Source organism: Mugil cephalus, chromosome 12 (genome assembly GCF_022458985.1).
Source record: "Mugil cephalus isolate CIBA_MC_2020 chromosome 12, CIBA_Mcephalus_1.1, whole genome shotgun sequence".
NCBI classification, from domain to species: Eukaryota; Metazoa; Chordata; class Actinopteri; order Mugiliformes; family Mugilidae; genus Mugil; species Mugil cephalus.
This window is the reverse complement of record NC_061781.1, coordinates 17,030,509-17,053,994: the sequence shown is the minus strand read 5'-3', so window position 1 is coordinate 17,053,994 and position 23,486 is coordinate 17,030,509. Positions and strand designations below refer to the sequence as shown.

The 23,486-nt window shown below is 41.2% G+C and overlaps 3 protein-coding genes across 4 annotated transcripts; 2 read left to right on the top strand and 1 right to left on the bottom strand.

Moving 5' to 3' along the window:
- The first annotated feature begins 2,388 nt into the window (after window positions 1–2,388).
- Window positions 2,389–7,888, top strand: pdzk1 (PDZ domain containing 1). Its single transcript, XM_047601118.1, has 8 exons — window positions 2,389–2,536; window positions 3,741–3,950; window positions 4,072–4,294; window positions 5,236–5,568; window positions 5,657–5,853; window positions 5,933–6,154; window positions 6,233–6,532; window positions 7,399–7,888. Exons 2-8 carry the CDS (start codon window positions 3,744–3,746, stop codon window positions 7,450–7,452), a joined length of 1,536 nt encoding a protein of 511 aa, XP_047457074.1. The 5' UTR covers window positions 2,389–2,536; window positions 3,741–3,743; the 3' UTR covers window positions 7,453–7,888.
- Window positions 7,889–7,912: 24 nt separating this feature from the next.
- On the bottom strand, window positions 7,913–12,617 carry si:ch73-390b10.2 (Golgi pH regulator). Its single transcript, XM_047601119.1, has 14 exons — window positions 12,371–12,617; window positions 11,823–11,882; window positions 11,621–11,724; window positions 11,435–11,541; window positions 11,221–11,322; window positions 11,001–11,121; window positions 10,810–10,890; window positions 10,608–10,717; window positions 10,405–10,493; window positions 9,634–9,726; window positions 9,400–9,495; window positions 8,820–8,909; window positions 8,669–8,734; window positions 7,913–8,576 (listed from the first exon to the last, which is right to left on the bottom strand). Exons 1-14 carry the CDS (start codon window positions 12,410–12,412, stop codon window positions 8,370–8,372), a joined length of 1,368 nt encoding a protein of 455 aa, XP_047457075.1. The 5' UTR covers window positions 12,413–12,617; the 3' UTR covers window positions 7,913–8,369.
- Window positions 12,618–13,362: 745 nt separating this feature from the next.
- Window positions 13,363–21,694, top strand: zgc:113337 (uncharacterized protein LOC503741 homolog). Of its 2 annotated transcripts, none has more exons than XM_047601795.1 (7): window positions 13,363–13,583; window positions 14,069–14,141; window positions 14,219–14,539; window positions 15,658–15,987; window positions 18,748–19,032; window positions 20,631–20,732; window positions 21,455–21,694. In XM_047601795.1, the coding sequence occupies exons 2-7, from the start codon at window positions 14,069–14,071 to the stop codon at window positions 21,460–21,462; spliced, it is 1,119 nt and encodes a 372-aa protein (XP_047457751.1). In that variant the 5' UTR covers window positions 13,363–13,583; the 3' UTR covers window positions 21,463–21,694. The 2 variants fall into 2 exon arrangements, with proteins under 2 accessions (XP_047457751.1, XP_047457750.1); XM_047601794.1 differs by having other exon boundaries at window positions 13,371–13,583; window positions 14,066–14,141.
- Window positions 21,695–23,486: the final 1,792 nt, after the last annotated feature.

Here is a 23,486-nt window from a genome sequence, read left to right as displayed (position 1 = left end):
AAAATAATTGACAGATTCCAGTTTATCTTTAAACACAGCTAAATGTAGCAGGGACAGTGAAGCTATTCCGGCCTCAGTAGTTGGCTGATGGGAGTGAGCTGCACTGTTATCTTCTCCTCTGATAATATTTCACCTGGGGACCGAAGAGGCTCTCGGCCAATTAAGGGGAACCCGACAGAGTCAGCGTGTAATACGCCGCCTTGTGATTGGCTCAGCAGTGATAAGGACGGGGTCTACAGCAAGCTTAGATTGGCAGGTCTAGTGTGGTGCGCTGTTGAGGCAGCTCCTGTATCTCTGAATGAGTGAAGCGCTGACTGATAGAGGACGTCTTCTGCCTCCATTTATCCATTTACTGAAATATGTTGGATTCATGTTACAAGAAATCTGTGTGAGAAAATATTTGAAAAAAATATCTAGTCAACCGACGATTTTGAGACCCCCCTGCATCACCTCTGCGGACCCCCTATTGAAGACCTGTGCTCTAGGATATGCATAAGTCACTTCACTTCACATTGCAGCAAAGCAGACCTTGAGAGCTGAGTTTGGCCTGAAATAAATTTGCGTTGTTCAGCATCCTACTCACACATCTTCTCTGCGTTCTGTGTTGCAGTGATTTTCGTGAAAATAAATGTTGATCCACTTTAACTTTAACTCCAGCATGAGACGTTCAGTTTGACTCAGTATTAAAGTGCATGTTAAAACTCAGCAAGGCTGAGTGTGTTAAGGTTTTTTGTGAATTACATTAGCAGGTGTAGTGGGAATTTCACACTGTTTTTACCGTTCTCTCTCTGTTTTGGAAGAGTTTTTACTTGATTTTCCATTTCAGAAGAAGTTCAGTACAATTACTTAGTGCTTGGTGTTGGAATAAATTTTCCTCTTGAATGAATAAAAAGTTTTGCATAATCAAAACATGACAATTACAGAACCTAAAAAAAAAAAAAGTCTGGATGATGTAAGATGCTTTCAGAAAGAGTTAAAAGTTAAAACTTCCCAGCTCAAACACACTGACCCCTCATTTTTGTTCATACAGTCTCTTCCTCAACCCCAGCATAGCGTAGAATCCAGTGTGTTAATGTTAAACCAAGGCATTCAAAAATAACATCTTGCTGTAGACATCAGCAGAGTGAGGAATTAACGTTTGCTGTTTTGCTTGGCTTTGCTTAAGTTTTGTCACCTTTGTCCCCTCCCGAGGACATCAGTTTCATAATGGGCCTTTTATAGCTGAAGGACACTCACATGGTTACAGACCCATGTAACCATAAATCTAGAAGACTGAGCTACACCCAAGCTGAACTTTGAGAACCGCTGCAGATCCAAATATAAATGCTCGTTTGGTCCTCTTTCATCAAAAGTTATGCAAGTGCAATTTGATTCTTCTCACTGTTCATGCACTTTAAAAGAGATGCAGAGAGGTGAACTTTGACCTGTGGTGACACTAAGGTGCAAACTGTGGCAGTGCTTCTCGGAAAACTAAAACTGAATACTAATTTATGAACCACTCTGAACTCTTTCTTTTTTTAAATCAGCATGTTTTGACCTGAAAACAGGAAATATGCAGAATAAACTCTGGATAACTCATGACTAGTGTTTGTTTGTTTGTTTGTCTCCTGTTTCTCACATTAAATTAATTTCAATTATTAAATTAAAAATCTCAGTTGCACTGCTCACTTGTGTTTAAATACCTCAATATAGTGGGAGAACAAAGATGAACAAATTAATATAACAAAACAGTAAAGGAACCTATTAAGTTACCATAAAAATAAATGGACACCTCACTAAAACCATTTGCACGAGTAATAAAACTCCACCTAGAACTCCCTTCTAGGTGGAGTTTATTGCAGGGTGGGTCAATTCAACTGGATTACAATGTGTACGTGTCGCAATACAAGAAAACACACGGGACACTCACCTAGAAGTAATCAAGTAAAAATATACACACATGATTTCATGGGTATATATTGTTTTTTTTTTATTTTTTTTTTTAAGTCACATTACGTTGTCATGTCTGTTTATAAGTTCTATGTGAGTTGGCACATGAAGAACACATACACACCATGTGTGTTCTCCATTAATCATGGTTGTAGATGTAAATTAAAATATAAAGTTATGACTTTAAATTCCACATGTGGGGTCAAGCATCAGTAGGCTTCTGGAAAAAAATAATAATAATAAATGTCAGGGCCTTCTACGTGTTTTATGATTTTGCAAGGTGACTACATGTTTATTGAGTGCGACTCTACGGAGGCTTTATATCCGTGATTGCCACTTGCATCACACACCTTTGACCAGAGAGATCTCTGCTTTCCTAATGAGGAAGGATCCCACAGGGCCGTGGCCTCCTCAGAAAGTCGTGACAGCGTTGAATAACTCAACCTTTAGGTGCAACTTTGGCCTGTCAAAGTCCCTGCAGAGGGAAGGAGAGGGGGAGGGAAGAAGGGAAGAAGGAGGGAGACAGGTTGAAGATACAACAAATAACAGCTAAACAGTGACAGGTGAACTCCCTCTCTGGACTAGGACACTGAGCGGAGACGAGCTGGTGAGTTCACTTTCAAGATGGTCTTTTTGACTGTGTGTATTATTTATATATCTGTGATCGTATGTCATTTGATTATTTAACATATACAGAAAAAAAAAACATAAATACCAATTTTAGACGTGGAACAAATAAACAACGCCACATCCAGCCATGCTGCTGTTTGATAAGTAGGGCAGCTTTCATAATCTTTTGCCGATAACAAAAACCATTACAACGTTTGGTTGAATGAATTCCAAAGGGGTAGCAAGGAGAACATTTTGTTATTATTATTGTTTTACAGACTCACACAAGCCAAAAAGCTAGACACAAATGCTAAAAATAATATAAATTCGCTAACTGTATAATCATAGTGGATGTGATTGTTTGTTGAATTTTTTTTAATATTCTGGTTAGAGTTTTAGAAAGCCAGTAAATTGATCTTAGATGAGTCACTGGCATTTATACTGGATCTATTAAAATTATAATCTCCGACGAGCCCTCTCGTGTGCATCTTAACAAATTCGCAATATGCAAGTCAGCGCCGTTAAAACCACCAGAACCTTATTTATGTGTGATGGTTTTAAAATATTAAAATGTTTTGCTCAGTTAAACCTTACAGCCAATGTGCTACATGTTCACCTCTAAATTCAAACAGGGAGTTTACAGGGATAGTTAAAGGGGAGGTGAGGGGGCATTTTAAGATTTCAAGATTTGACAGAATTTTATCAACTGCTCTCTTGTAAAAGAAAAGGAGCGTAGCCATGTCGTTAAGAACATGACATGCATCGGTAAAAAAACAACAACAACAACAAAAAAACTTACAAACCACTCATTTTGTCCTTTAGTTGTTTGGAGTTAGACATTTGTAATGGATAAGGCATCATCTTGTACGTCACTGAGTAACCATTAGCACATAATGCACCTATTTTTTATGACGTGTCATCACCACAGTCAGCTGTGCTCATCATTAACCATTAACTGCCACTAGAGAGCAGATGTTGAAGATTAACTTTCATCTCAGTGTATCAGCATTTCTATGGATATTTAAAGTTCAGGACTATCTGCTCCCTTAAAACACTGGGAATTTTTTTATATATATATATAACATTGTATAACGATACACAACAAAATCTTCACTACCTAAAGCAGATCCTGTGACAGACTTTAGAAGATACCACTTGTGACTATCATGTGTGTGTGTTGTTCACCTTCTCCTCCGTGCTAGGACATGGCCGGGTACAAGCCAAAGGTGATCTCTCTAACCAAGAGGCCTGGTCAGACATTTGGCTTCTTTCTGAGGGTGGAGAATGGAGAGGAGGGACACCTGGTCCGCAATCTGGAAATGGGAGGTCCAGCTGAGCTTGCGGGCATGAAAAACGGAGACCGCATCCTCCAGGTCAACAGAATATTCGTTGACGGACTCCCCCATTCAGAGGTGAGCAGGATGTAGAGTGGCTGCAGCACAGCAGTCAAACCGATGTCAACTCTGAGGTTGATGGAGCGGTCTTGTGACGGGCGTCTTTCCTCACCCTCGCTCTTTTACGTCCCCGGTACAGGTGGTGGAGCTTGTGAGAACCAGTGGAGCGTCTGTCACGTTCCACACTCTCGATGAAGCCTCTTACAAGCGCGCCAAGGCTAACGGTGTGCAGCTCTGCAAGATCAACACCATCACCACACCGGCCGCCACCAACGGAGTGTCCAAGCAGGCTCTCAAACCCAAACTGTGCTATTTGATCAAGTCCAGCACAGGCTATGGCTTTTCTGTACGCTCCATCAGCGGTGAGTTGAAGATGAAGGGCTAAGGAATCCCATTCTGGGACAACTGCTAAAATACAAATAAGACAAAAACAGAAATTTCAAGGCTGGAAAAGATTATTACAGCATGCTTGCTAATATGAAAGTGTATGAACAGGATTTACAAGTAAGAGCAACCTTCGGAAAATCTGTTGGGATAACACCTGCCTCAGAATGAAATCTTCTTATTGAACTTCTTAATTCATAAGTTTGGTGTCATATTTGACCACTTCCCTCGTGTAATTAATCTACCGCGAATCTGGAGCATTCATACTTGCTAAATTATATGTGAATCAGAGCACTATTCTACTCTTCTAAAGCTTTCATTAATGACATATTAACATTTTATGACTGCAGACAGAAAACTGCAAGAACACAGGAACTGTCCTGTGTTCTTGCAGTTTTCTGTCTTCTGTCAATCTTCAAGGATTGATAAATATGTTTTACCTGAGTTGCTTTTACAGCAGTCAAAGATATCTTTAACAACCTGGCAATCAAAAACCTCATTCTTACAGTTTACAGTTGGGCGGCAGGAGGTAACCGAAAGGTTCGATTCTGCCCTACCCCCTAGTCTGTCCGTTGTGTCCTTGGGCAAGACACGTAACCCACCTTGTTAACCCACTGGTGTATCATTGTGAGTTATTGATGTTGGTGGTGGTCAGAGAGGCGTGTTTCCGTCAGTCAGCCCTAGGGCGGCTGTGACTACTGAGGTAGTTTATGACCACCGAGGTGTGACTGTGTGAGTAGATGAATAATGTATTCAACATAAAGCGTCTACAAAACCAATGCATTATTATTATTATTTACAAGATCTATAAATGACGTCAATAACAACTTCCTAAAGGCTTTATTAACTGCCCGTGGGTTTTAAATATTGCTGGTCTGAAAATGTGATTATTTCATATCTTCCATATTTTCCACTCTAGGAGAGAAAGGTACCTACATGATAGAGGTCTTCTCAGGAAGCGTAGCAGAGAGAGCAGGAGTGAAAGTCAACGACCGCTTGGTCGAGGTCAACGGAGAGAACGTGGAGAACGCCACACACGACCAAGTGGTGGAAGCGATCCAACGGGGGGGCAACACCGTCATGTTCCTGCTGGTTGATGAGAAAACCGACAAGTCCTACCAGAAAAAGCGAGCCAAGATAGGATCGTGGTTAGCCACGACCAAGCACCTCCCTCTCGCGCCACGCATCATCGAAATGAGCAGAGGATCTGATGGATACGGCTTCCTGCTCAGAGAGGATCCCAAAAAATCAGGCAAGGCCACTATCATTTCATATATAGACACCTTATACTGTGAGGGAGAAGGCAGTGTTTGGATAATCTGTTCCTTGACTCTGTGCAGGACACTTCATCAGGGATATAGACAGAGGCAGCCCGGCATATAGAGCAGGTCTGGAGGACAAGGACAGATTGGTGGCTGTGGACGGCAAGGAGGTGGATGGTGGCACTCATGAGCAGGTGGTAGACATGGTCAGGAAGAGTGGCCAGAATTGCTGCCTCCTAGTGGTGGACGATAAAACTGACCAGATGTACAAAAAGGTGAGCCAGCGTGCGCTACTCTCGGTCTTCAGCGTGTCTTCCAGATGGTCCAGATAATATCATGTCGTGTTCCTCACAGGGGAAAGTGTCTCCCATGCTTTTCTGGGAGGAGAACAAGGATTCCTACTCACCTCCCAGCTACATAGAAGCAGTCACTTTAAACGTTCCGCGTCCAACCACGCCTGTTCAGAAGAGTGACGAGGAGCTCAAGCCTAAACTGTGCAGGATGGAGAAGACCGCAGCTGGTTTCGGCTTTCACCTGAACGGCATCCAGGGATTGTGTGGTCAGCACATCAGAGAGGTAAGGGTTACGGGAACGCACGCTGTCACTTCATCATTAACAGGCCAAACCCATGCTGCAAGACATACCTCGTTTCAGGTGGTGAAGGGTGGAGCAGCCGACAAGGCCGGCATGGAGAACGACGACATGGTGGTGGAGGTGAACGGCGTGAACGTGGAGAAGAGCAGCCACGAAGAGGTGGTGGAAATGATCCGCAGAAGCGGCAGCTCTCTGGAGATGCTGGTGGCTAAAAGGAGCGTGTACGAAAAGCTCAAAGCCAAGGATGTGCCCATCACGCGGCTGCTCCTTGAGGAACCGACCTACGCTCAAGTCCGCAAGACACGCAGCAGCAAGAGAGAGACAAGGCCTGATACTCCGCCTGAACCAGAAAGACGGAGGGTGAGTTGTGGTTTTTAGAGGTTCTCGGGTGACATTTTTTACGCTGCGCTCACATGGAATGTATGGAAGCCAAAAATGGCCAAGTTTGCCATTGCCTTTTAATTACCATTTAATTATAATAATGAGTTAATTTGTTATAACACGAGAACAAAGGGTTAGTTTGAGACATCAGAGTGAAACAGCCCTGCTTTTATGAATCCTTCCCAATAATCATGAGGTAGATGTTGAAGGCCGAAATTGGGAGGGAAAGGAACCTGGCCGCCATTTTTTATTTTTTTATTTATTTTTTTTATGTTCACCATAATTAGTGAACGTGTGATCGTGTGTAAAACAAAAGTCATTTTCTTGTGATGAAATATCTCACTGTCTTGGAGATTTTGTTTTGTCAAGATAATAAGATACATTTAATAAGAATAATTAACTTGCGATCTTCGGATAAAGACAAATTACCGCATAATATTATAATCATAGTAATAATAATGTAAATAATTGTAGTAATTTGACATTCAGTTTCAGTTTCAAACGTTAAAGTCGAATATTCTGCCAATACTGCCAAGACATTCCCATTAGCTTCAGCTGTTCTGTGGCTAGGCTTCTCATGCTAACAAACGAAACTAAGATTGTACAAAGGATAAGTCATAGATCTGTCAATACAGCAACATGTTATCATGACATTAGTGTTTATCAACAAGCACATCTGAACAAGCTGATAACCTTAACCCACTGCTAGTTAAGCTGTAGACTTTTGGCCTTGTTAACATATGACCACATACCTGCTGCATATTCAGTAAAGTCTTAAGTTAAATGCATCCTAAAAAAAAAAAAGTGTGTGCGTCTTTAATATTCTTTGTTTTTCTGTCTTGTAGGCTTCATCAACATCATCATCTTCATCTCAGGACAGCTTCGACATAAGGTTCTGAGAAGCCTCCAGACTTGATTGAGCTGAGCTGATCTGATGTTGATTTGTTTTTTTTTTTTCTAACAATCAGCCACGTGAACTACACACACACACGCAGTTAATATCACAAGAGAAAAAGAAATATGAAAGAAAAAAGGGGACAGTTAAGGCTTATAAAACGCTTTGTCAAAAATGTGCTTTAAATCATAGCTGAAGAGCGGCAAACGACTTTGTGAAAGAGCATAGAACAAAAACCACAATCATGAATGAACATCAAGAGTAACACATGTGCTCGCGGATACTTTGATCTACCTGTTGATGAGAGCCTGTGCAGATTCCAGATGATACCAAGATCGAAACACTATCATTCACACCTGTGGCCTTTACTTTCCTTCATTATTTAATGTTCTGTGGAATTAAACTTCGCTGTAAAATAAAAGTCAATGAATGAACACAAATAAATGGATATGGGATTTTTTTTCCTTCACCATTTAATGACATATTCTGTGGAAAATTAGAACTGCTCCAATTAATATCTCGCTCTTAACTTGCACCTCCGGGAAGTGAAGCAGGAGTGAACAGTTCAGCTCCAGTGTGTTCAGACAGACGCTTGAAATCAACGTTTCGGCAAAAACAATGAAAGTATCAGGGCAGAAAGGTGTCGGGTTGCAGGGGATATAGAATTCCTAATTTCCATGTTGTAAATACTTAATCCGCAATTGCAAGAGAGTCCACTTTCGGAGTTATTTCCTCATGTTCTCCATTAGTTCCCCAACACTTGCACCCAAAAACGCAGCCATCCCTGATTCAGGAACAGGCCGTCTGGATAATTATGTCCAACATGTACATATATATATATAAAAAATGGCCAGATTAAAAGTCACCCTGTGCATCAGGAGTCATATTCAAGAAAAAAAAAAAAAGATGCAATTAAGGGGATCAGAGGGCCATGTGTTTCTCTGGAGATTGCTTGTGTGCGAGATAAAGGAAGAGGATGCTGGAGAGGGCGCTGACCAGGAAGATGACGTCAAACCAGCGGTGGTAGAAGTTGAACTGCAGCTCACCCAGAACCTCTGACACGATGGAGCGATACTCCAGCGGCATGCTCATTCGCATCAGCAGCACAGACGACACAAAATACATCCCCTGGTAGATTGAGACAAATTCAGATTCAGTCCTTGATTGTTTGCTGGCCGCGCTCTATGTTTAAAACACAAGCTCCAGGCAAACACACTCACCATGATCTGAGCGAGGACGAGCACAATGACGTTGGAGGATTTGCTGCTTGATATCGCATAGAAGAACTAACAGAAAAGCGGGATATCAAATTCCAATTACAGGGCGTACAGGTAAAAACAAGAAAGTTTACGTAACATGTGATGGTTTTACCTTGGTGAGGGTGATGAGTAAGCCACGGATGGACGTAACGATTATTATACCCACTAAGATAAAAGAGATGTGTTGAGACCAAAACTTAACCTGGGACAGGGAGAAAGAGAAGACGTTGATAAGAAAAGCAAAATGGCAGAAAATTTAATTCTAATGTGTGGAAAGATGAAAACAGATTTCATATTAATACCCATTCTGACACTATGCTGTGTGAGCTGTAAGAACTCAGTTAGATAATTGTGTGTGTGAGAGAAGATTAAAAGTGATCATGACCCAGTTTACTGCAGCGATAACACGAAGAGATGATAATGGGCCAGCAATTACCTTTACAAGATGCCAGGTGACTTTAATACAGCAAGTGTGTGTGTGTGTGTGTGTGTGTGCACTTGGGCTACTTGTGTTGTGGGGACACATTTACACAGACACATTATGGAAACTGGGTTTGTTTTAATTTAAATATGGACACTTGCGTTATGAGGTTAGGGTCGGGTTCAACTTGGGTTAGGGTTAGTGGGTTTGGATGAGATCTACAAATAAAACTACGTCTTTGTGTGTGTGTGTGTTTAAGTGTGGGTCTCACATCAAACTGGATGCCCAAGTAGTTCACTGTAATCTCAATACCCCTCGTCACTGGATCCGTCTTTCCAACTCGATCAAACACTATGTTTATAGTGGCCTAAGAGCGAAGAAGGTAGGATTATTAAAACTAATTCAACAACAACTTAAACATCATAGAATTATGCAACCTGTGGTTTCTGTGTATGAGTGTCAGGGAAAGATACAGTGCCAGAGTAAAACAAGCGAATGTCCTCACCATAAAGATTTTCCAAACACAATAGATGGAAAAGAAGTAGCCAAGGAAGTTGAAGTACTTTCCCTGGAATGTCTTTGAGTACTCAATGCGCTCCTAAAGATAAGCAAAAGGGGCGTTAAAGTGTTAGTAAATTCTTTATTGCACGTTATCAAAATGGGTGTAGATAGACACATAGATATGTGGGATTAAATATTGATGATGGAAAAACTGCTCAATAATGAAGCCAAAGCAAGTAGAGCTCCGCCTGGTGGCAATTTTCTGTATAAGTTTAGTCATTTGACACTACAGAAACGGGATGTGACATAATGGCGACCACCGGTTGCCATGCCAACCGTTCGGAAAGCAGTTGTAAAAAAATATTTTTAAAAATAAGATCAGTGTATAATCCCAAGTTTCATTGTAACTGCTGGCAGTAGAGCAGAGCGTAGTGTTAATCAAATGAGAATGAGAGTGAGACTGGTGGAAATGTGGCCACCTATTGATATCGCAGCTCCACTCAGACTGTACTGCATAGACATAGAATAACATCGGTTTTGGCCACTGCAAGAAAGTAGGGACGCGGAGTCCATATTTATACAGTCTATGGTCACTAGTGACCACTAGTGGAAAAAACAATTATGATCAGAGAATCAAAAAGTTTCTGAGGGGAAAAACAAAATCTCACCAGTCACTCCAATAAACTTGAAATGCTTTTAAAATGTTCCTGCCTCTAAATGCCATCAGACATATGTTCCACAGCTTGATGGACCATTGTGTGTCGAGTTGCGTTACCTTGGTGGATTGCAGGTCCACAGTCTCAAGGAAGAGTTGCCGACTCAACTCCTCTAGAGCGTCAACCTCCTGCTGGATCAGAGAGAGGTCTGGAGAGACCAGTCAAGTCTGACATCGACTACAAACAATCTGGACAGTATGGAGATACATGACACCAGCCATGAAAGAAGAGTGTGTGCAGTCACATTAAAAGTAAAGGATACTTTCACTTCCTGTTTGTGTAGAGGTGACACTCTTGATCATGCCCCAGAACCCTGTCTGTTTGTTCTGGTCTTCCCCACGTTGGTACATCTGCCTCCGTGTCATTGCAATTCTTCACGAACAGCACAAACCACTTTTAGAAATGTGATTGTGCAATAATGTGTTTGGGGGGTAAATATCAGGAAGGAGAAAGTATTTTCTCACCGTTTCTTTTTGCTGACGATCATGTCCATAGTTTGGAGCAGCCGCCTCTCCAGAGCAAGGATGTCACTATCTGTTACATTTCTGAGGGAAAAATACAACAGCATGGGCAGCTACAGGAATGTAGAGCCAGGAAAACAGAGCTACAATTGAATATAATAATTAGTCAGACAAAAATCCACAGCTAAGCTTACCTGAGAAAATAGGACATGTACGTGTAAGGACAGTTGACAGCACCAAACCCAGACAGCAGAGCCATGAGGGTGACTCCGATCACACCCACACGACTGATTAGCTGCTCAATGGACAGAATACCTAAACCAAATACAGAAACAGGCAAAGCTTATTAAATGCACTTTTTAAAAATGAAGTGAAGGTGCATAGTGCAAAGTGGAGAAAGCTGTGCAAACTCACCGTGTTTTGGACTCAAGATGGGGAATGGATCTCCCAGTTTCCAGAAGAAATACATGAATGTAAACCACACCATGCAGGCAAAAAGAAGCCTCTGTCTTTGCACTGCACAGATTCAAGCATTTTACACGTCACATGCGTGAAATAATATTTCTACAGCAACAGCAGTGGGCCTTTTAAGCCACAACATTTCATATTCGGCAGCGGTTGCACTTACACAGGCGTATGTTGCTGACAACAAAGTAACCAATGTAGAAAGGCACCACAAAGATTAGAACCAGCAGAATCACATACAGGTTCAGCTTCCAGTGGAAATACCTGGAACTGTGATAAACGTGTGAGGGTTAACAGCTTTCATCGGCGGTGAGAAATAAAATATATATCTCACAGAATAGCTACTCACCTGCTGCTTAAGGCACCCAGAATCTCGAAGATAATGAGCTCAAACATGGTGCATGAAAAAGCAAAGGTGACGGAGAAAACCACTTGGACCACGTACTGTCGCACCTGTCGGCACACAGAAAGAGAATGGCGGTCACCACATGAATTCAGTACGTAGTTCTTCATGGTCATTTGTAAATAAAAACTTTGCATTAACACCGTACCTCATAGTCCTTGAACAGCTGCCGCATGAAGAATAACCAGCCAAATCCAAAGAACAGCACCTGTGTTGAATTTAATTAAGTGAGTTGTTTGGAGATTTATGGACAAGAAGAGTGACACACATGTCTTTAGTTACAAAAAAAAAAAGACATATGGGGTGTGGGGTGCTTGATCTGGTCAAGGTGGATGGTGCATGAATAAATATCTGTGCTAGGCGACTGTGTATTGCAATTAATTTTCAAGTTACATACTGCAAAACACTTGGTATTTTTTTATTAGTATGTAAAGCATAGCAATATAGCAAAATACTCAAATATGCTTAAATGATGAGTAGTGATAGACTGTCACTACTCAGTGTTGGAGGTCGTTTTGTGACAGTGTGTGAATGTTGTCAAATTATGTCAAATGAAGTTAGCCTAGCCTCCTCCCTTATAACTTTTACATGATGCACAAACTCTGCAGGTCAAGATACTCGCACGGTTCATTGGGATAACATTTATTATATGTTTGCCGCTGGGCAGTGAAATACAACTCGACTCTTCCTCATTACCTGCGAGGTGAACATGATGACGGAGTCCACCAGAAACGACATGACGATGTCTGTGAAACAGCTTTTAGTCCCTCGAAAACTCACTCTACGTTCGGGGAAGGACAGGGGGCGGCCTCAGCTCATGCAGGCATGATTAAAACTATCTGGTCTGAATGTTAAAGTGCGGGTTAAGTAGTAAGAGTCTTTCTCTGTATAAGCTGTCATATCTCAACGGTAGTCAGCAAATATACGTCACCGAGATGAGTCTCGGGAAATACACTTCCGTCGCAGCGCTATGACGTCACAACACGCGAAAGATATTGGAAAATTGAACAAAAATAAAAGTATGTTACGTTGACCAGACGTCCTCTTTCTGCCGGACATGTCCTCTTTTTGAGACATACAAATGTGTCAAACTCAAACTTTGAAACAATTTCAAACAAACGGGATTTTTCTTTCTTTTATTTTCTTTTTTCTTTTTTCTTTTTTTTTTTACTAGAAGCAACATGTTTGCATCGAATTTACGTTTCTCGTGTGTCGTCTTATTCACAAACTCAAATCTGGTCAACCAAATTATATATAAAATAGACATTTAAAACAAACAAACATATTGTAAAATATGCAATGATATTTGATACTTTGAAGTCAGTGTTTATTCGTCCAACCTAATAAATTACATTATAAATAATATAAGTGATAGTGTTTTATATACCTTTTTACTGTCCTTTATTTATTTATTATTCTTTTTTATTACTTCTTCTACGTTTAAAAAATAATTCCCTTTAACTTCTCTCTGGTGTGAAAACAACTTGATGTGGTTAAAGTTTACAGATACAAACTAGATAAATACTAAGGATGTTGTTTCATAACGTTAAATGCTATTGTTATTTAGTCGTGCATATTTGATATTGCAAAGAAGCCCTTATTTGGATAGGCCAGCAGTACAGTTTAACGTCGAGACCGACTCATGTCCACCTGCCTCCAACAAGCAATGCGAACAATGTGACACGAGAGGGCGCTGAAGAGCACTGAGCGCTCCACTATTTTCTAGTGCGGTCGCTGGCTGTTCACTACATGATTGTTGCGCGCAGCAGAAAGCGTTTGGATGAGTTAAAATAGTTTCTCGCTTGTTGTGGAGTGATGCTCACAAAGGCTGCTGGATCATAAATATGCACGGGATGCTGCAGAGGTAGAAAATCTTAAACTGTCGGATTATTGTGTTAGGACTCAAGAGGTGAGTGTTAAAAATCTAATGGTTGTGTGGTTTTTGTTATACAGCGACTAGAAAAATCTGTTCAAGGTGAATGAGTTCTCGTCTCTTCAGAATACTTGCAGATGATGTAATTTAATGGGGAAAAAAGTGAAACTTCTACATAATATCTGCACATGTTTGGTGTGAAATCGTTTGCAGTTAATTGTAAAAGGATTTAAAAAAAAAAAAGTTCATCCTTCATCGATGATGTTGCGAGAAACACTCCCTTGATGACTTTTTTTTTCTTTCGCAAATGAGATGTTACAGAGAAAAAATATTTTTGCATTGCATCCCATTAAATTGTTTTCAAATGATTTGAACGTGTTGGACTTTCAGCACAGGGGCTGAAGTGGCTCTGAAATCAATTCATCCACAAACTATAGCTAGGAGTTTGAGTTCATGTTGTGAGCTGGCAAGGATAATATATGAAATCTCAATCTTCTTCCTCTCGTTTGAACGTGAAGAAGATGAAGATTCAGGTCTCCTTTAGGAAAGGTCTGCAGGTGTGTTTACTCCTACTTTTGGTGGGACGACTCCAGTGTGAGTATGAGTCTGCCAACTCAAGCAAATATAAGGAAAGGGTCAAACTGGGATTAACACACTGGTGGATGTTTCAGGCAGAGTAACGGCACCGGCGCGTCTGGAAGCTCCAGTGGACAAGCCTTTCACGCTCAACTGTGTGGTTTCGAGGGACCGAGGCGAAACTCTGAGGCAGGTGCGTTGGCTGGATGTCCAGAACCAGACCCTGGTGACCTACCAGCCCGGCAATAGGGACAGCGTGAGTGGACAGCAGCACGTGGAGGTCGCCCCCTCCCCGAAGGACACCTCGGCCATCACCATTCGCAGGGTGAGCTTCCGGGATGAAGGCTGCTACACCTGCATCTTTGACCTGCATCCTTCTGGTTCAAAGCAAGGACAGACATGTCTCTTTGTTACCTGTGAGTACAACCATTAATGTTATACATCGACCTTAATGAATGCGGTTGAGAGAAATGAATATGTGATAGTTTGCATTAGTGTCTAACATGCCAACCACATATGACAGATCACACAATACACACAGTTTCAGATGCAGATTGGACTACAAATAAAGCTTAATTTATCAATAAACAGGCATATGGGAGTATTGATGCTGTACATCAATATAGAAACATTTTAAAACTACTTTTTAATAAGTACAGCATGCACTTAAAAAACTATTTCCTGTAGGAAATGGGACAAAAATCCATTTAATGTATTCTTTATGATTTCTGTAACATAAAGCGTGATTTGATTCTAGACAGTGTAAATCGAAAAATTCTGGTTCTCCAATAGCTGCTGTTACAAATGGTAGTATTCAAGGGTCAAAAACCATGTGCTATGTGCTACGTATAGCAAAAAAAACTAAAAAAGTAGCGCAAATATTACTATAAAAATATTAACATGTGGGAGAGACTGCCAATTTTGATACAGTTAGAAAGGTCGTGAACAGGCTGGGAGAGGCCCAAACCTAAATCCAGGATGAGCAATGACCCTGGTGACACACTGAAGGGAGACAGATCTCTCCTCAGAGACAAACCAATGAGCTCAGGTATCCAGAAGCAGGCGAGATGACCGCTCCTCTGTTTGACAGCATCATTCGTCCACATCTGTTTTCTCTTTTTGAGTTTAAAAATTTGTGTTTTGTTTTCTTGTTTCGTATGAAGTTGTTTTAGCTAGCAGCTCACATGAGAATCATAAAATACCCTTATATGAATAATCTATCATTTCTTTCCCAGTTGGTGTTTTGCTGCTGGACTGATTTTGGATGCCTGCCTGTTGCTAACCTCTGAAGACAAGTTGATGAGCCTGTTGAGGCTCAGCCAGTCATGTTAATAAAGTGCTGTGAAGCAGCTTGAGAAGGAGGGCCCAGTCTGCTAACCAAAAACAGCTGGTGCAGATTCCAGTGACTGGTTTCTGTATGGGCGCCTCATAATTTTAGATATTAACATTGTCCTGTTTGCACCCTATAACTCCCCGTGCTTTTCTTTCACTGGTTGATGTTTTTTTATTTATTTTTTTTTTTTTTTATGTCTAGCTCAAGTCACCGCTGAAAGCAACAAAACAGCGGTGAGCGGCAAGAAGGCCTCCCTCACGTGTTCCTATGGTTTGCCAGAAAAAGTGCAGCAGATTGCATGGAGGCACACGTCCGCCGAAGGAGACTCCACAGAGGTGGCCTCCTTCGCAAAGCGGAGCGACCCCATGATCGAGCCACCTTACCAGGGAAGAGTCTGGCTCGCCGCCTCCCTGTCGGAGAGTAAGCTCACCATCCAGCCCGTCGCCATCCAGGACGAGGGCTGCTACACCTGCGTATACGACACAATACCCGACGGGCCGAAGAGCTCCGTGGTTTGCCTCTCCACCTATGGTAAACATGTGTTTTGCCCTATCAGCTACAACTGGGGATGATATTGTATTATTTTTTTTGGTGCAAAGATTGGGGCACTTTGTGTCCACTAGTCAGGCCGGCAAGTCCAGAGTAAGAGAATCCCAAGTGCTCATAAAGTGCAAACATACATTCTTAGTTTGGATTATTAAGATGAGGCTTTAGCAGATTTGCTGCTGGTGTTTTCCCCAGACATGTTTGACAAAGAAATATTATCTGTGGGAACACATTCAACAATCAAAGGTTCGCATTATCCCACTGAAATGTCTAAGTCTAACCTTTAGCCTCAAATTTCACTTGTCAGCGTTTGAGTCATACTGGGTTTGGTGCTGGATAAGCAAAAAATTGGCCACGTTGGTTGCACAAGATGAAAAGTCAGGGGACCAATAAAGTCATTAGAAGTCTTACTGCGAGGGCAAGGATTGTTTATACCAGATTATCCGACGAATTCCATGTCAAATTTCAAGGCAGTCCATCAAACTGTTCCAAAAGACTGATCTACACTGCACCTCCATCGTTAAAGCTATAAATGCATGTGTTGTTGTTGTTGATAATACACTCTTTTCAGAAGCTTATTTTCGTGTGGCTGTAGCTGTAAGTGAATTTGTCCTATAGCAGACCTAGGAGCTGGGAATATGGGGCTTAAAAAGGAAGTTTCTGTAGGAGTGCAAGAAAATTCATCATGGACAGACAAAGCAAAGACATGTACCTCTGGGACCTACACAGGAATGTTGATCTTTTCTTCCCCGCGGCCGCTGGATTATTATTTTATTTATTGCTTTCATGATGAAGGAGCACGGGCTAGGCTGTCGGACTTGTTAACACGCAGACACAGAACAAGTGTGCCCATGCGAAGAATGGACCATTCGAAAGAATGATGGAGGCAGGGAGCGAGGTCCTGATGCATGACTGTGTCAGTGTTTGAGGCAGACAGTGATTCCCTCTGTGCTTTGTCCCTCTCTCGCTGCTCCCGTTTGCCTTTCCACTTTTTCTCCCGCTCCCTTTCTCTCGCAGTTATCTCAAGAAACAGATGCGCTTTTGTTTGAAATTGAACTGTACACTACAGTAGGTGTCCCTAGCCCAGAGGCATGATTGGAATTAATGTTTTTTTTTCTTTTCTTGCTGCTAATTGATGCCAGCACGCTTCTGCCCCCCATTCAACCTCTGAACATGACGTGATGTCACCCCCTTTTTACTCCCACTTTCACTCCCACTTTCAAGCACACTGTCGAAGCTCAGTTATGACAATACACACGTAAGGATATTACTCTAGTCATTAATAGGAGACTGTTTGAAACTTTAATTTAAACAACATAACTTACACGAGTACTTTGACTTTTTTTTAATAATATATCCTTAAAATTCTTCTGTAAACACCGTTTTCATACCACAGCCGAAGCGGTCACCAGGTTCAAGAGTGCATGCATGGTGTGATCGCGTTTCAAGTAATTTTACAATTTCAGACAATTTATCTCCTAAAAAACGCCAGCAGCAGAAGAAGTATTCATGACTCGAGCACAAACGGCTGTGGAGATACTTAAATGATAGTACGCAGTTGTAAAGTAGGAATCACACACTCATAAAGTTGGAATAAAATATTTCTTACTGCTTCTCATGAAATGATGGTGACAATTTGATTAGTATGAATTGGGATAGTAAAGAGGAATGTGTGTGAACATAGCATTATTCCAACTTTATGGACACTGTACTTATAATATACCATGTATCGTATTATTATGGCCAAATAATAAAAAGTAAATCTGCTTTGTTTAATAAGCAGCATTTAAATGATGCAGTTGGTTGAATTGGAGTTAAATCTAGCTTTGGTTTTATACTTTCATATTCTAGTAAAGTGTAATATTTTCACATTCATTATTACACAGGATGAGATGTTACAATCCCTTGTGCCAAGATCCGAGGCAAAACATACTTAGAAACCCAGTCAAACTAAAAACTCAACCAGCAGGCTAGCAGTCAGCTAGCAATCAATAAGAAAACACCAGCTAACTAGCCTAGCCGACAGCAGTAGGCATGAACTGAAAAATAGAAAATACAACAAATATAAGAATAAATTGGGACATTTTAAATCTGAAAATCTAAAACATTGCCACAGTTCTTGCAAATTTCACACTAGCTTTTCGCTCATTTGTAAAATCCTGTTCCACTTTCTTGTCAGACCACTTTCTTTTGATCCTCCCTAAAATCTTACATTAACCTGAGCCGCGCTAGAGTGAATTTCATCACCTACGACCCTGGGAAGATGCTGAGACCGACGAGGCCCAAATATCTGTGGATAAACGTGTTACTGCCAACACAAATGTTCTCGGTTGCTGTGGAATCGCATTCCTCGCTGAGCCCAGAGAACGGGGAATTGAAAACAGCCAGATATTTACTTATGGATTTCAAGACTGCAGGAATTCACATGTCGTGGCTGATCCAAAGGTTTCAAGGTTTTATCCTAGGTATCATTTTAGCAATTTAACCAAAGACACGTGCGTGATACACAGCTAGAAACTCATAAAATTGAGTTTGGGCCATTTTGTGGATTACAATAATCAGTTTCATATGCCCGCACCACCGCAGCATACTTTACATATTTCACTTTCCCCAGAGCTTTTTGAATTGTGTGTTCTGCTCACAGTGCATTTCAGTAAACATGTCATCTGTACATTGAGCAGTATAAGAGCGTTTAATTATGTGTGAGGATACCTCTTCCATAATGTCTCTGTTTATTCCTCCCAGTCCTGCCAAAACCTCAGGTGAGCTACAAAACCACTTCCCCCGGTGTGATCGAGGCCAACTGCACCTCTTTGTCTCGGCCCCCCGCGGAGATCGTGTGGAACGTGGAGAGGGACAACCGCACCATGGGCCCCCCTAGGACCGCGCTCCTCCCCCAGGGCGACGGGACCACTCTGGTCATCAGCACGCTCACTGTCCAATCCGGGCTGCTGAAAGACGTGTCCATCAAATGCTTGGTTCACCACAAAGGGCTCGAGTCGCCGATCGCTGTGTCCATGAACACTAAAAGTGAGTTGGTATTAGTGGAACTTTGGGTCCATTTGAATCTGTGCCGCAGAGTTTTCAGTAACATCGTGATCGTCCTTGCTAACCCTTCGGTATACCTTCATTAACCTTGACAGAGGTCCAACCAGTAAGGCAGACTACACCGAGAACAAAGTGCAGATTCATTTTTAACATCGGCTAAACAATGAGCTCTGAGTTTAGTAGTTTGCATTGTACGTCACACACTGAAAAAATAAAATTGTTGGACCATCTTAAAAAAGGTTACTTCAATTGGTACCATGCAATTTAATTAAGTTTGCAAGTTTGTTAGATTAACACAATTGATTTGAGTCAGATACAGAGAAGTTCAATGTACATGCTCCATGTGCTCCCATTTCTTGGCCCAAAGGATCAATTGTGAAAAGCGTGTGTGTGTGAAGTGTGTTTGAAGATAATGTTCAATATATTAATCTAGGGAGAGGGAGAAATTCATTTAAACCAAATAAATTGACTTATCTGTGATTTTCAGGACAAAAAAAAAAGAAAAAAAAAGGAAAAATTATATTTGGCCAAACGTCTTTCTGAAAAAATCAGAAAAAAAACCTTAATGGTGTCAGAGGCACAAAATGTAACCAAAGGAAACTTAACTCACACACTTTGGTTTGAATGAGAATGGCAGGTTAATCAAACAAAGTGTAATTTCAACTTGATGTAAACCACAAAGCACACACAAAAGCCATGACTAAAGCAAAAAACTGAGTGAGACTCAGGCAAAACATTACGTTACTTCAACTGCTACACAAATACACTTTTAAGAGTGCACGAGCCTCTTCTTATATCCCAGGACAAAAATCAGTTTTGGTTAAAAGCACACACTCTGGGAAATATGTCTCCCATCATCCTCATTGATCGTCTTTTATCTCATCGAGAAGAATGAGGCACTTGGCTAAGATGGATTCACAAGATGCCACCTCATGGTTTTGAAGGAAAATTTGCTCATATATAGCAAAAAAATGTAAAAGAGTCATTTCAAGGGGTTCAACAAAATACAGCTGCTTCTTTTGCAGTAATGTTGTATGGGATGAATGTTTTTGGGTGTGACGAATCCTGTGATGAATGCGGAAGCCGCAGGGAGGTGGTTTGGCCGGGGGTCTTGATAAAGAACAGTAACAGGGAGATACAGCTAGCGTGGCTCCACCAAACCAAATAAACAGCGACTGTTTTTGTTTAATCTGTAGGAAAACCTGCACAGTTTCATTTGGCTAGTCCTAGAAACTCCTTCTTGTGGGATTTTTGTGCACATTACACAAACACGATCTATTCAGCTTCATATTAATAAAGTTAATAAACATGTTTTTTTCCAAATTGTCAAACTATTCCTCTAACTATTCGCAGACAGGAGATGTCAACCGTTCACTGGTTGGTCTGTGTTTTAATGTAATCCAGTGGGTCAAGAGTGCACGCATTACATAAGTCTGACACTAACACCGTGAATTAAATCTGAAATTGAATCAGTCATGGTTCATGATAGGAAAGCAGTGTCCAGACCAGCAGGTCTCTCCCTGCCCTCAGATACCAGCACCTAAAACTGCTGACCACGCCTCTGCTGTGTTTCCTTCTAGTTGGGACAGCTCTCACCATCCTGATATCAGTCACCACCGTAGCCGCTCTGCTGGTTATGTCCCTTTGCTTCTGCCTTTGGAAGTGTTTTTTGCGCAAAGAAGGTGAGTGTGCGTTTACACTTACAGGCAGAACTCATGCACTTGCTGAGCAAATGCTTCAGACCATTTACCTGTAAAAAAGCTTATATATATATATATATATATATATATAGTTTTATTTATATATATTTGTCATTTAGCAAATGAACAATAAATACATAAACTGTACTGGTCTTGGAAAACATATTTATTTATGTGTCCTTACGGCTATGTGCAGTGAGCAACAGTTTACACAGGTGACTTGTGATTTGTGATTTTGTGGCATATGAAAAAAGGTACTTCTGTTCATTCGCACAAACTCAAAAGATTCATCTGAAGGTCAGCACAATGTAATATTTAAGACTGCCAATGTGAAACTGGCCCCCGGAGAAGAAATAAATGATTAAGTCCCTTGAATCGCCACAGAATGTCTTAGCTGCACTAGTTTTCAACACACATCCGCAATAAAACAATAAAGCTCTTTGAGCCACACACTGTCCTCTCTGATCCCTCAGACCGGTAGAACTAACAACACTCTTAACTCTGGCTCTTTATCGGCTGGTTAACTGGCTATGCTAATTGGTTAAATTAAATTAAATGTCACGGAGCAGAAACTTGCATGAAATCGGGAGCCGAAAGTCGTGACACATCAGGTTCATTTGCAGTTTGTCAGAGCCACGCAGTGAGAATTTGATGAACCGCATGATGCATTTCTTTTTCTCTCTCTGCAAATGTTTCTCTTTCAGCTGATTAATCCGAGCTGAGAGGAGGAGACCTTGCTTTTAAAGGGGCAGCCATGCAGAATTGTTTCATCGTCATCGTCGCGGTACAAACAGAAGATGTCGTGACGCACCTCGATAGGATGTCCAGTACAATCCTGTGTATGAGCAAAAACTGGACAACCACATCCCACTCTGCTCTGCTGCCTCTGACTCGTAATGTAATCTCCAGGCTGTGAGAACCTCTTTTTTTTTGTTTTTTTTTTTCCTTCTCCATGACTGTCTGTAATTGATTGAGTCGTTGACCAAACATTCCTCGACCAACTGCGGAGGAATCTTCTAGCCTAAACATATCCTCAGAATACTTTTCATCTCTTTGCCCGGTCCTTAAAGAGAAGCTGTGTTGTGATGTGTTCTTCACTGACGTGACACCAACTGTGTATTCATCCGCAGCTGAAAATAGTTCCCAGTACACTCCCTAATATACTCATCGTTTACAGCACCCAACTGTTTTAGGAAATAATCTAGCCTTTTGTTAACCATGAAACAATACAGTGTATTTGTTAATTCCCGAAGCCAAAGGACCGCTGTAGAGATGAACTAACACTTTATAGTTGATCATGGGATTTTCTTCCATTTTAGGCAAAAAATAATAAAAAGAATATTGCAAGCCTTATCCTTTAAATAACCCAGCTAACTGGCACTATAAGATGACATTTACTTTTGTTTTTACCTCAGCTGGACGCCTCTGCCACTTCAGTGTATTATGAAAGCTGGATGGGGTCATGAGAAGTATTTGAGAAGCTTAAAGGGCTGTTTGTGTAGTATCCATTTCAAACTTTTCTACGTGTTTCAGAGTCCGTATGCATGTGTGTGTGTGTGTGTGTGTGTGTGTGTGTGCCTGTGCGTATTTTCAAACGGTTCAGTTCCACGGTCAGATGGCTTGAATCAGTCGCGCGAAAGAAGCAACGCCGAAACATTTCTGGTGCCCCCAGAAAGGAATGCGTGTCTCTGTCTCCGTCTGCGCCGTGCAGCCGGGCACTATCTGACTCAAGGGCTGCGCATCGCACGAGTCGCTCTGCTCGTTTAAATATCGTCGTCTGACTCAAAGTGGTACGCTGCAGTGTAGGTAGGTCGTAGGTTAGGTTGTGTTTGCATGTGTGCGAGGGGCCTCTTAAAGTGTTAGTTCCGTGTTGAATTAAAACTATGTGTCAAAGCATCTGTCAGTTACTTTATCGTAAAAAAAAAATATGACACACCTTACATTATAATGCATTTAAAATTGGTTTCAAGAAGTTTTTGAAATCTGTTGTAGCATACAGCCCTGTAGAGAGTCCAGGAAAGGACTCTAGCAAGATGAATTATGACCCAACCGTGTATGTAAAGTTAATGTAATAATTGCAACAAACAGAATAATAAAAATATTTTTAAAAAAATGCACCTCTGGATCAGTGTTGCCCTCTTGCTGCTCTTTTTTTTTTTTTTTTTTCGCTCAGCCTTGTGCTTTTTAACTGAATCCAAGAAACTGTCAGAGTCCTTTCTGGTATGCAGAACCTGGCTGCCACATGCTTTGTTTTTTTTTTTTCATATTATTCTAAGCAGAGCAGCTTATTTTTGAACACTGCAGACAAAAATAAAATCACATACCTTACACACACACACACACACACACACAAAAAGCCTACTGCACATGTCATTTTGTGCACTTTGTTATCAAATGCATCGCTCGCTTATGGTAGAAATACAAACTGCGTCAGATGACAAATACAAACCACATCACACATATGTGTCATCATGTGTGAGTCCTTTAACCGACAGGACATTAAAAAGTCAAGAAATTATTCGACTGGTTATGAATATAATAAATATATTTATATATATATACCAAAACCATATTCCTTCGACATTCTTGAAGAAGGTTTTCACATCGCAATGTTTCAGCCTGAGGTCACACTTTCAACTTCAAACCACACATGTCTCAGATATGTCTTAAAGTCCGCCTACATGTCATGTGTAAGACCGTGTGTCTGCATGTCTATTCATCGCCGCCACAGCCAGA